The 12500-nt window shown below is 23.8% G+C and overlaps 7 protein-coding genes across 7 annotated transcripts in view; 3 read left to right on the forward strand and 4 right to left on the reverse strand.

Annotated features, from left to right (window-relative positions):
* Nucleotides 1–134: 134 nt before the first annotated feature.
* DDB_G0292322 (peptidoglycan-binding LysM domain-containing protein) lies at nt 135–1199 on the reverse strand (the record flags this gene model as incomplete). The annotated part of the gene is made up of 2 exons (XM_629703.2): nt 135–725; nt 918–1199. 2 exons carry the CDS (start codon nt 1197–1199, stop codon nt 135–137), a joined length of 873 nt encoding a protein of 290 aa, XP_629705.2.
* An 883-nt stretch (nt 1200–2082) lies between these two features.
* DDB_G0292360 (hypothetical protein) lies at nt 2083–2380 on the forward strand (the record flags this gene model as incomplete). The annotated part of the gene is made up of 2 exons (XM_629704.1): nt 2083–2185; nt 2292–2380. The coding sequence occupies 2 exons, from the start codon at nt 2083–2085 to the stop codon at nt 2378–2380; spliced, it is 192 nt and encodes a 63-aa protein (XP_629706.1).
* Nucleotides 2381–2542: 162 nt separating this feature from the next.
* On the forward strand, nt 2543–3082 carry med28 (hypothetical protein; the record flags this gene model as incomplete). Its single annotated transcript, XM_629705.1, has 1 exon — nt 2543–3082. The coding sequence occupies one exon, from the start codon at nt 2543–2545 to the stop codon at nt 3080–3082; it is 540 nt and encodes a 179-aa protein (XP_629707.1).
* A 93-nt stretch (nt 3083–3175) lies between these two features.
* gcvT (glycine cleavage system T-protein) lies at nt 3176–4561 on the reverse strand (the record flags this gene model as incomplete). Its single annotated transcript, XM_629706.1, has 2 exons — nt 3176–4318; nt 4493–4561. 2 exons carry the CDS (start codon nt 4559–4561, stop codon nt 3176–3178), a joined length of 1212 nt encoding a protein of 403 aa, XP_629708.1.
* A 1140-nt stretch (nt 4562–5701) lies between these two features.
* Nucleotides 5702–7801, forward strand: DDB_G0292362 (peptidase M3A and M3B domain-containing protein; the record flags this gene model as incomplete). Its single annotated transcript, XM_629707.1, has 2 exons — nt 5702–7499; nt 7578–7801. 2 exons carry the CDS (start codon nt 5702–5704, stop codon nt 7799–7801), a joined length of 2022 nt encoding a protein of 673 aa, XP_629709.1.
* A 717-nt stretch (nt 7802–8518) lies between these two features.
* DDB_G0292328 (hypothetical protein) lies at nt 8519–10001 on the reverse strand (the record flags this gene model as incomplete). The annotated part of the gene is made up of 3 exons (XM_629708.1): nt 8519–8862; nt 8977–9183; nt 9281–10001. 3 exons carry the CDS (start codon nt 9999–10001, stop codon nt 8519–8521), a joined length of 1272 nt encoding a protein of 423 aa, XP_629710.1.
* A 375-nt stretch (nt 10002–10376) lies between these two features.
* amdA (AMP deaminase) overlaps nt 10377–12500 on the reverse strand; it is a gene marked incomplete at both ends in the record, with an annotated part of 2772 nt that continues 648 nt past the window's right edge. The window contains 2 exons of the mRNA XM_629709.1: nt 10377–11906; nt 11992–12500. The exon at nt 11992–12500 is cut by the window's right edge and continues 220 nt beyond it. Of these exons, the coding sequence (XP_629711.1) occupies nt 10377–11906; nt 11992–12500 (2039 nt within the window). The remainder of the gene's footprint in view (nt 11907–11991) is intronic.

The following is a 12500-nucleotide window of genomic DNA, read 5'->3' on the forward strand; positions in this document are numbered from 1 at the left end:
TTTTTCCCATTAAAAAATAAATATTTCTTTTCTCTTTATTAATATGCACGCACGCATTTCAATATTTTTATTTTTATTTTTAACTTTAATATGTTTGTTTTTTTTTTTTTTTATATATAGATTAAAAATTATGTTTAAAGTGGATTCCATTCATCATCCAATAATGAGAAATGAGTTTGAGTTTTATGATCCAATGAATTTACTACTGGCGAAAAACTTAAAGTAGATTGCGGTCTATTTAATCCATTTATACTATTGTTATAATTATTATCATTATTATTATTATTATTATTATTGTTAAAACTATTATTATTATTATTATTATTATTACTATTACTATAAAAACCATTACTACCATTATTAAATGTTGATGGTGGTAAAATTGGTTTTTCCTTTGGTGTTCCAAATGTTTTATTCATTTTCTCAAATTCTGGGAAAACATTATCAAAACTTGTGCCACTATTATTATTATTATTATTGCTGCGATTATTATTATTATTATTATTACTGATGAAACTATTCGTATTATTTACACCATAACTTCCATCCAATAAATTCTTTATATTATTGCTGCTACTATTTAAACTATTATTACCACTACCACTAGAGTTACTATTATTTTCGCTTGTAACTAAATCTGATACTTCAATTGGAATTAAAATTGTCTTTTTTATAAATAAAGAATCTTGAGTCCACATATTATTTAATCTTTTTATATCATTTACCTGTTTTTTTTTTTTTTTTTTTTTTTTTGTTAGGATTTTAAAATGATGGTGATGATGATGATGATGATGATGATGATGATGATGATGATGATGATGATGATGATGATGATGATGATGATGATGATGATGATGATGATGATGATGATAATGAGATGATAATGATGATGGATTTAAATTAATTAATTTACTCACTTTTACATTATATTTTAATGCTAAACCTTGAAGGGTATCTTTCGGAGTTAATTGATGTACTAAATATTTTGATTTCTCAGCACTATTTTTAATTTGTGGTGGAGTTGTAGTTTTACTAAATGTTGACATAGTTTTACCAGAGTCATCATATTCATCAGTTCCCATTAATTGTGATAATCCTGATTCTCTACTATTATTTCTACTCTTATTAAATTGACCCATTGTTGTTGTTGGTGATGAGGAATTTGATGTAGTTCCATTTAAAAAATCCCAATCTGACATTATTTTGTTTGTGTAAATATAGTTTCAATTTTCCTATTATTATTTTTTTTTTTTTAGTTATTATGTCTTTTTTTTTTTTTTAATGTTATAGTAAGTATTGTTATTAAATATTGTGTGTTTATTGATGTTTTAAAAAAAAAAAAAAAAATAAAAAAAAAAAAAAAAAATAAAAAAAAACAAAAAAAAAAATAAAAAAAATAAAAAAAAAAAACAAAAAAATAAAAAAAATTTAAACAAAAAAAAATAAAATAAAAATAATAATAATAATAATAATACATATATACGTACAGTTACAGTCTATTTTTATAATGAAAAAAAAAAAAAAAATGGAAATGAGCGAATATATAATATATATATTTTTTTCTTTTTATTTTTCTTTTTCTTTTTCTACACTTTCTGAAAACTGAAAGATATTTTTTTTTTTTTTCCTTAAGGCATTAAATTTAAAAAATAAAAAAAATTAAAAAATTAAAAATAAAAAAAAAAAATAGGAAAAAAAAAAAAAAAAAAATAGGAAAAAAAAAAAAAAAAGGTTTGGGGTATAAGTCATTTGATTTTATTCCTTTTTAAAATTCCATATTTTTATTTTTATTTTTATTTTTATTTTATTTTTTTAAAAAAAATTAAATAGAATTTTCTTAAATTGTTTTTTAGATTTAATTTTAATTAAAGATAATAAATTAAAATTGTTTATAACGCAATATTTAAATCCATATTATTTTCGAAAAAAAAAAAAAAAAAACTGGTTGGGAAATGAGCTGTTTTCTTTTTTTTTTTTTTTTTTTTTTTTTTTTTTATTTTTAATTTTGATTTTTTATTTTTTTATTTTTTTTTTTTTATTTTTTTTATTCCAGGCAGTCCATTACCATCACCAAAAAAAAAAATGAATAGAGCTTTAATCTTAACTTTTGTATTGTTTTTTGCACTTTTTGCAATTTCAAGTGCAGTAAATGTTGAAAATGATTTTTCAAGTCCAGTATCTCAGTGTAAGTGTCTATGAAATAAAAAAAAAAAAAAAAAAAGAAAAAAATAATAAAAAAAAAAAAACTATTAACCATTTCCAAAAATAAAATTATACTCTTAATAATATAGTTTGTGCAACATTAAGTGAACTTAAATGTTGGATAAATAATATTTGTTTTTGGAGTACAGCAGACAAGAAATGCAAACCATTACATTAATAAAGTTTCTATTAAATAATTAAGTTTAAAAAAATAAAATCCATTTTCCCACTCAACTTTTTTTTTATTTTTTTCAACTTTTAAATTTTTTTATTTTTTTTTTTATTTTTTTTATTTTCTCATCCTGAAAAAAAAAAAGTTGAGAGTGGAAAAAAAAAATAAATGGATACCAATAATACCAATAATATAAATAGTTTAGAAAATCCAATTGATTTAGAGAATGATCCAAATATATTATTTACAGAATTAAATGTTAAATTAGAAAGTCTAATAACATTTTTAACAAAGAATGATAAAGATAATCAAATTTTTGTTGATGAAATAATTGATAATAAAGTAACGGATTTATTGATAGCATCAAAGGAATTAGAGAATTATTTCATATCACAACAATCTAAATATAGTGCAGAGAAAAATAAAATTCAATTAAAACAAGAGATATATAAAGTTAAAAAGGAAATTGAAAATAAGGATCGTTTAATTGAAAGATATAAAAATAAAGTTAAAGAATGGAAATACCATTTCGAACCACTCTATCAATCTCAAAATCATATCTTACATTCAACAGCTCAAGGTTTATCAGGTATTGAAAATCAATTCTCACCAGTTTTCACACCAATGCCAAATACACCAAGTATTCTTCAAAATTTATCACAAGCAAAACCATCACCTTCATTAGGACTTGGTTCAACAATTTTGTAAAAAATAAAAATTTAAAAAATACACACATACACACATACTTTTTTTTTTTATAATTTTTTTATTTTTTTATTTTTTATAATTTTTTATAATTTTTTATAATTTTTTATAATTTGTTGGGACAAACGGCATTTTTGAAATTGTGGCAGTAATTGGTTTACCACGAATTGAAACATTGACTTGAGTACCGATTTTAGAGAAAGGAGTTTTAACGTATGCCATTGAGATTGATTGACGGGTGATTGGGGAGATAGTGCCACTTGTGACTTTACCGATTTCTTGGTTTGTTGAAGGGTCGAGGATTAAACAACCTTCACGAGCAGGAGCACCATTGATGATGACACCAACACGTTTTTGTGGACAACCATCCTTTTGTAATTGTTTTTGAATGATTGAAGCACCTGGGAAACCACCTTCTTCTCTACGACGTTTACTAATTAACCAATTGAGTGATGCTTCGATTGGAGTGATATCATCATTTAAATCATGACCATACAAACAGAGACCAGCTTCTAAACGAAGTGAATCTCTAGCACCTAAACCAGCTGGTTTAATACCACTTTCAATTGAGGCATTACTAGTTGCTAAAAACAATTCAGCCAATCGTACGGCTTGTTTTGATGGTACGGAAATTTCAAAACCATCTTCACCTGTGTAACCACAACGTGTCACTATGCAATCGATACCTGCGATTGTCATTGGACGTTGTGTCATAAATTCCATATTGGTAATATCTTGATCTTTTACGAATTTTTGTAATATTGATTCAGTGGTTGGACCTTGGATAGCGATCAATGAGAGATCTTCCAATAATTGCATACTTACATCGTGTGTTGGATTGACAGATTTGAATTCTTTAATCTTTTCATTAATATGTGAAATATCTTTATCTGCACAACCTGCATTGACAACTACATACAATGAATCACCAGCATTGGTAATCATTGTGTCATCGATGATACCACCTTTCTCATTGGTGAATACTGATAATTTTGAATGTCCAGTTGGTAATGCTTGTAAATCTGCTACTACAATTGACTCAAAGAATTTAACACGATCTTTACCATGAATTCTTAATTGTCCCATATGAGAAACATCAAATAATCCACTCTCTTTTCTAACATGTAAATGTTCTTTCATAACACCTGCTGGATATTGAACCGGCATTTCCCATCCACAAAATGGTACCATTTTTGCTCCTAATTCTTTATGTAATTCATTTAATGCTGTTTTTTTTAACTAAAAATTTTATTTGTTTTTTTTTTAATTTTAATAAAAATATAAATAATAAATAATAAATAATAAATAATAAATAATAAATAATAAATAATAAATAAATAATAATAATAATAATAATAATAATAATAATAATAATAATAATAATAATAATAATAATTAAAAAGAAATACATACTTCATTTGATGATGAAAAATAACGTTTATTGGATTTTTGAATAATTTTAATTATATTTTGTGAAATCATTGTGTGTTTTAAAAAGAAATCTTTGATCAAAAAAAAAAAAAAAAAAAAAAAAAAAAAAAAAATTTTTGATGACCAAGTTCAAAAAAAAAAAAAAAATGAAAATAAAAATAATTAGAAAAAAAAAAAAAAAAATATCTTCTGAACAAAGAAAATGAATTAAATAAATGTTAATAAAGTTGTTTTTTTTTTTTTTTTTATTTTAAAAAAATTATTTTATATTTTTTTTATTTTTTTTATTTTTAAATTAATAAAGATGTTGTTTCTTGGTAATATTAACCTTTTTTAATTACCAAGATATTTATACCTTCAAAAAATCTCTTGAAAAAAATTAATTTTTCAAAATTTTTTTTTTTTTTTTTTTTTTTTTTTTTTTTTTTAAAAAAAACACATTCTGATAATATAAAAAATAAAAAAAGATAATTTAAAAATAAACTAAAGATTTTTATTTTTCAATTTAAATAATAAAAGAATAGACATAATAAATATGAAATACTAATAATAAAAATAATAAAATAATAATAAAAATAATTAAAATCAATAAAATGATATTTATTTGTATTATAACCATTTTGAAATAGTCATCTATATAAAATAACATCTAATGTCCAAATTTATAATGATTTGAATTAATTTCGCTGCTATTTTTTTAGTTGTCATAATTTAATTTATTAAATTTAATATTCATTGAAATTTCAATAAAAAAGGAAATTCCCATTAATTATTTTTTTTATTTTCGAATTAAAATTCATTTTTTTTTTATTTTTTATTTTTTTTTTTATTTTATGTAAAAATAAATTAAAAAAAAAAAAAAAAAAAAATTAAAAAAAAAAAAAAAAAATACAAATGATCATCACCCTTCCAAAATTCATAAACAAAAACAAATTAAATTCAATTTGTAAAAATAATAATAAATTTTTAACCCAATATTTTTCAAATAATAAAAATAATATTAACAAATCCACTATTATTTATACAAATATAAATAATAATAATAATAATAATAATCATTTTCTAAATATAAATAATAAAAATAATATTAATAATTTTTTAAATAATAATAATAATTTTAATTATAGTAAAAATTTTTTAACAACAACAATTAATAATAATAATAATAATAATAATAATAAAAAATTAAAAATGGAAGAATTAATTAAATTAAATTTCCCAAAATCAGTTGAAGAATATAAAAAACAAAGTGAAGAATTAATGGAAACTTATGATAAAGGATTGAAAGAAATTATTGAAATTCCAAAGGAGAAGAGAACTTTTGCAAATACATTTGAAGCTACAGATAAATTGGATGTAAAATTTAGAAATATTGAATCAAGTTTAACATTTTTAGCCAATGCAAGTACTGATGAAAAGGTTAGAGATGTTGCTAATGAAGTTGAAGCAACCTTATCAAAATATTCTATTGCAACCTCAATGAGAGAGGATCTCTATCAAGCCTATGTCGATTGTTGTAAACAAAACAATGACTTTAAAGAAAGCGATCTTAGTAAGGAACAATTGAGATATGTTAGTAAGACATTGGAAGGTTTCGAAAAGAATGGTCTTCAATTACCAAAGGAGAAAAGAGAGAAACTTAAGGAAATCATGACTAAAATCTCTGACAATTCCATTAAATTCTCAAAGAATATAGCTGATGATAAAACTAAATTATCATTCTCAATGGAGCAATTGAATGGTATTCCAAAGGAGACAATAGAGTCATTTGAAAAGGATGAGTCTAAACCAGGCAACTATTTCATCTCTTTAAAGTATCCAGATGTAATACCAACAATGAAATATTGTACAGTTGCAGAGACTAGAAAAGCCGTTGAATTCGCCAATGGTTCAAAATGCATCAAAGAGAATACCCCAATTCTAGAGGAGACATGTAAACTTCGTTTTGAAGCTGCTCAACTCTTGGGTTTCAAAGACTGGGCTTCCTATAAATCAAATTATCTCATGGTTAAGTCAAATGATAACATTCAATCCTTTGAAGAGAGAATGAGAAAGTTATTAACCCCACATGCTGTCACAGAGTATGACAGATTGAAACAACTCAAAAAGAAGATTTACCTCGAAAAAGGTGGCAACCCAGAAACCTATGACGATCATTACTACTCCTATGATAATGCTTTCTACAATAATGTTATGTTGGTCCAAGATTATCAAGTTGATAATAATTTAGTCAAAGAGTATTTCCCATTCGAAGTTGTCATTAAGGGTATTTTCAATTGTTATCAAGAACTCTTGAATGTTAAATTCACAGAGGTACCAGCCTACCAACCATGGCATGAAGAAGTTAAAATGTATTCATGTGTTGATACAGCAGATTCTAATAAATTGTTAGGTCATTTCTATATTGATTTATTCCCACGTGAGGGTAAATATTCTCATGCTGCAGTATGGCCATTAATTCCTGGTTATGAAAGAGCCGATGGTGAAAAGCAATATCCAGTAGCTGCAATGCTTTGTAATTTCACTAAACCAACTCCAACCACTCCATCATTATTAACCCATGATGAGGTTGTCACTTTTTTCCATGAATTTGGTCATGTTATGCATAATATGTCTACCAAAGTTCATTATTCAATGTTTAGTGGTACAAGTGTAGAAAGAGATTTTGTTGAATGTCCAAGTCAATTATTTGAATTTTGGTGTTGGAATAAAGATGTACTCGTCAATAAATTATCTGGTCACTATAAAGATCATTCAAAGAAATTACCAACTGATTTAGTTGAAAGAATGATTGCTGCAAAGAATTTAAATGTTGCCATCTTTTATCTTCGTCAAATTCAATTAGCTCTCTTTGATAATGCTATTCATAGTGGTAATCCTGCAAACTTTACCAATACTGCTGATCTTTATCATCGTATTGCAACTGATGTAGCTCTTAATCCAAATCAAAAAGGTACTAATCCAGGTTGTTCATTTGGTCATTTATTAGGTAAGTTTTTTATTTTTTATTTTTTTAAATAATAATAATAATAATAAACTAATTATTTTTTTATTTTAATATTATTAGGTGGTTATGATGCTCAATATTATTCATATCTTTATTCTGAATGTTTCAGTGCTAGTATCTTTGAAATTTTCGATAAACATGGTGTTATGAATAAGGAATTAGGTGCTAGACTTCGTAATCAAGTTTTGGCTGTTGGTGGTTCACAACCAAGTAGTGAAACTATTGAAAACTTTTTAGGTAGCAAACCAAATGAAGCTGCTTTCTTAAAAACTATTGGTCTTTAAATAAACTGAAAACTATTTTTTTTAGTAAAACAAAATAAAAAAAAGGTTAATATATATATATATTTAGAAATTTTATTGTTTTTATTTATTTTTCTCACTTAAAAAAAAATACATATATATTAAAAATTAATGTGATAAAACATATCATTTTTATTAGTATTTGGTAATATTTATTTAACCAAATTAATATTTAAATACGTAATTAAAATTATTATAACCGATGAGTGAACCAAAGAATGATTCATTGCCTTAGTTATGAAGAATCTTCATTGATTGATTGGATAATATCGAACCATCTAACATTCCAAGAATTACAAAAAAAACGAAAAAATCAAGAAACGTAAAAATAAATAAATTAAAAGAAATAAAAGAATAAATAAAAAAAAAGAAATAAAAGAAAAAAACTACTTTATCGTTTCTTTAATTTTAAAGAAAATTTAATTATTAATTTTTAAATTAAATCAAATTTGATAGGTTTTCTTTTTAAACTTTAAAACCATCAATTATATAATCTAATACAAAAAATATGCATTAATTAATAACAATAATTCATCACCAACAAATATTAATTTATTTTTTTTTAACTTTATTAAATCAATTTATCTTTTTTTTTTTTTTAAATTAACTAAAGTGTTATTTTAAAATTTTAATTTTAAAAGTAATTTATTTACAAATAATAATTAATTTTTTTTTTTTTAAAAAAAAAAAAGAAAATAATTAAATTGAATAACCAAAAGAATCAGTTAAAGAGTTAATAAAATAAGTATAAAATGGAATTAAAGATTTTATGTACTTATAAGAACCGAGGAATCTATCAACTAAAAGGTTACATGCATTATTATCATGAACAATTTCTTTTGCGTCATTACTATCATTACCAGCTTCTAAAATTCTTTGATGCATTAAAGATTCATATTTATTTAATCTTTTATGTAGATTAAATTCTTTTTCTTCATTATCAACTTCAAATAAACAATCAATTAAATCACAAGAATCAGCCATACCTTCATTAATTCCTTTACCAGCATATGGAACAATAGTATGAGCACTATCACCAATTACTATACATATTTTAAATTATAAAAAATAAAAAAAAAAAAAAAAAAATATTTTTTTTATCAATATTATTATTATTTTTTAGTTCAAATATAAAAAATAATAAACAAAACTCTTACATGTAATATTTGATTTAGATTTCCATTCAATCATTGGTTCAAATGGTATTGAATATAAAGGTCTTGTAATAAAAGGTTCAACTGCATTATCTAATAAATTTTTATAAATATCACTCCAATCACTTAATACATTATTTTTAATAAATTCTTTAATTTCTTTAAATTCTTTTTTTTTAAAATCAAATCCAGATTCTTTAATCCAATTTTCTTTTTTTTTTTTTTTTTTTTTAAAAAAAAATAAAAATAAAAACATTAATATTATAATTATTATAATTATTTATTAAAATAATAAAATAAACCTTACCATCTCTTTTACATGATAAATAAATAATTAAATTACCATCACCTTTTAATTGAACTATAAAACCTTTTTCATCACTTAAAGCATAAAATAAACCATTATCAACTAAATCATAAATTTCTGGGCAAACTTGTTTTGGATTTTCAATTTCGAATTCAATTAAAGTAATACCAGAATATTTGAGAGAGATATCATTTACATATGGACGAATTTTAGAATTTGCACCATCTGCACCAATTACTAAATCAGCTTTTATTGATGTACCGTTTTTAAATGTAACAATTGTTGTACCATCCAATGGTTGTTCCTCCAATGAAATGAAATGATGATTCCAAAGAATTGTATCTGGTAATAAAGAATCAATTAAAAGTCTACGTAAATCACCACGATCAATTTCAGGTTTCTTTGAATTAATTTTTAAATGTGGTTTTCTTAGAATTACTTTCCCATCCTTATTTGCAATCGTAATTGATTCACCCTCTGGTCTACAAATATTTTTGAAATCTTCAAATAAATTAGCTCTCTTTATGAATCTTAAACCAGTACTTTCATGTAAATCCAAACTTGATCCACCAATTCTAGTATTTCTATCAACATCTCTTTCCACAACAATTACATTCTTACAACCTTTTTCTTGTTGTAATAATCTTGCTAATGAAAGTCCTGCTGGTCCTGCACCAATAATTAAAATATTTAAATCTTTAATTTTTTCATTAATCGACATTTTTTATTTTTAATAATATGAATTTAGTTTCCTCTAAAAATAAATAAAAATAAATATTTAAACCACATTTATAAAATTTAAAAAAAAAAAAAAAAAAATTTGTTTTTTTTTTTTTGTAAAAGTTAACAGAAAAAAGTTCAAGTATGAAAATCAAATTTATTGCATCATATGTATGTTTTCCATTTTTGGTTTTAAGCACCTGGTATCATCATGTTTCTATAAGCAAACAAAAAAAAAAAAAAAACAAATTGAGAAAAAGAAAAGAAAATAAAAAAATTTTCATATGAAAAAAAAAAAAAAACTGTTTCCAGTTGCTTAAAGCAAAGTAGTTTTTTTTTTTCAATTTTTTTTTTTATTTTTATTTTTATTTTATTTTTATTTATCAGATTTTGAATTATCATCTTGATTAGTAGTAGTACTATTACTATTTGTATTAGTATTAGTATTATTATTATTATTATTATTATTATTATTATTATTATTATTATTATTATTATTATTTTCTTGTTTAATATTTAAAGATAAAGGTGGTGGAATATAAGGTTTAGTTTTCATTAAATGAACAATAGCACCAGGACTACTTAATGATGGAGTACCAGAACTAGAAGGAGTACCATTATTAGGAGTTGAACCAACTGAAGAATTTCTTAATTTATTAGCACCATTTAATTTTAGTTGAGCTTTTTTCAATTTATAATCATTGCCAGTTGTAATTTCTGATGGTAATTTATCCAATAAGAAATTAATATTTAAATTTTTAAAGTTTGGTAAAGTTTGAAGTGATTTTAAGATTAAATGTAATTCCTCAATGAGGGTTTCATTTCTAAAGCAAACACGAATATCACTAATGTTTGTCTTTTTGATATCATTACCACCAGAGTTTGCATAGTCTGGACCTAACCAATGAGATTTTACATTATGTTCGAAACCACTTTGAAGTACTGAGTTTCTAGCGATTTCACAAATATCGCAAACTGATAATCTCCAAACTTGAGTTGCAATACTGTATTCCTCCATTAAAGGTTCTTTAGTGTAATGGAATTGAAGTGGATCATCGGTAGAGATTGAAACATTTAAACCACGAGCAAAGAAAGCTGGGAAAGGATTACGATTATAGGTTAGGAAGAGGGAATTATTTGAGAGGGGTGACATTGCAATACCGATTTGAGTTAGATAGTAGAGATATTGTAATACTGGTGTCTTACGAAGATTAATACCATGATTGATGCCATGAGCCAAATAGAAAGCGGCACCCATGTGATCGACCTCACCAGCTTCACCACTATGTGGTCTAAGTGTGAGAATATTCAATCCCTTCTCCTCTCTAAATTGATTCAAAGTGTAAAGATTTGCATAGAGATAGTAGAGATAATAGGTGTATGGTGGATTATGCTCTGATGACCATTCGCCAGGTACAGGGAATTTCTCGGTGAACTTCTTTTCAAACTTTGATTCATCATCGACACAATCTATACCAACCACTTGTTGAAGGAATAAATGTAACTTTGGATGAGATGATGGATCTTTGGTAACTTCGAATAATGGATGGAAAACGTTATTTAAAAAGTCTTGGAAAGTTGTTGTGGAGGTCTCTCTATAGACATCATATAATCTTGGTACTTGAATTAACCAACGAACTTTGGTTGAGAATAAATCATTATCAACGATCCATGATGCTAATGTATCCCATTCACTCATCTTTCTACCATAGATTGATAAACGATATTCAGCACATTGATATTTCGATGACTCTAAATCTGTAAATACCTCTTTACTAATCTCTGCTAAATATTTACCCTTTATTAAATTATCTGTCTTTAAAAAGATTTCTCTTAATCTACTCTGTCCGCATGGATTATATTTTAAATTAAATTTATCAAATCTATGGAATGTATTATTATCGGCCTATAAAAAAAAAAAAAAAAAAAATATTAATATATTATTATTAATATTATTATTATTATAAATTATTATTAATTATATACATTACATGAACATCTAAAGTATCAACACTTAATTCATCAACATCTAAATTTAAACTTTTAAAAACTTCAGCTAAAGTTAAATATTTATCATCACGGAAAATTACAATTTCATTTGGATTCTCTTTTAACTTTCTTTTGATGAATTTTAATAGATGTTTTTGGTTCATAGAGGAGGAGTGATGAACGTGAGTATCAACCTTTCTAACATTATAGAAATCTCTATGGGGTGCAGTTTTTTGTTGAAATAATTCCAAAGAGTCATTTAAGAGTGTATGCATATTGAATTTGGATTCCAACAATTGTAATCTCTTAAAAGTGAATGTCTTGGCTGGACCATAACTACTTAACATCATCAAATTGTTAATGTCCTTATAATAGGATGCCAATGTATGTGGTACACTAAAGAGTGCTTTATTGGATTTCATATCGGTTTCATTGGAATACACGAAATAAACACCATTAACCTCTTTAAACATATGCTCTGTGGCACAATTGGTACTTTCATCGGATTCGA

The sequence above is a fragment of the Dictyostelium discoideum genome (assembly GCF_000004695.1).
Source record: "Dictyostelium discoideum AX4 chromosome 6 chromosome, whole genome shotgun sequence".
NCBI classification, from domain to species: Eukaryota; Evosea; class Eumycetozoa; order Dictyosteliales; family Dictyosteliaceae; genus Dictyostelium; species Dictyostelium discoideum.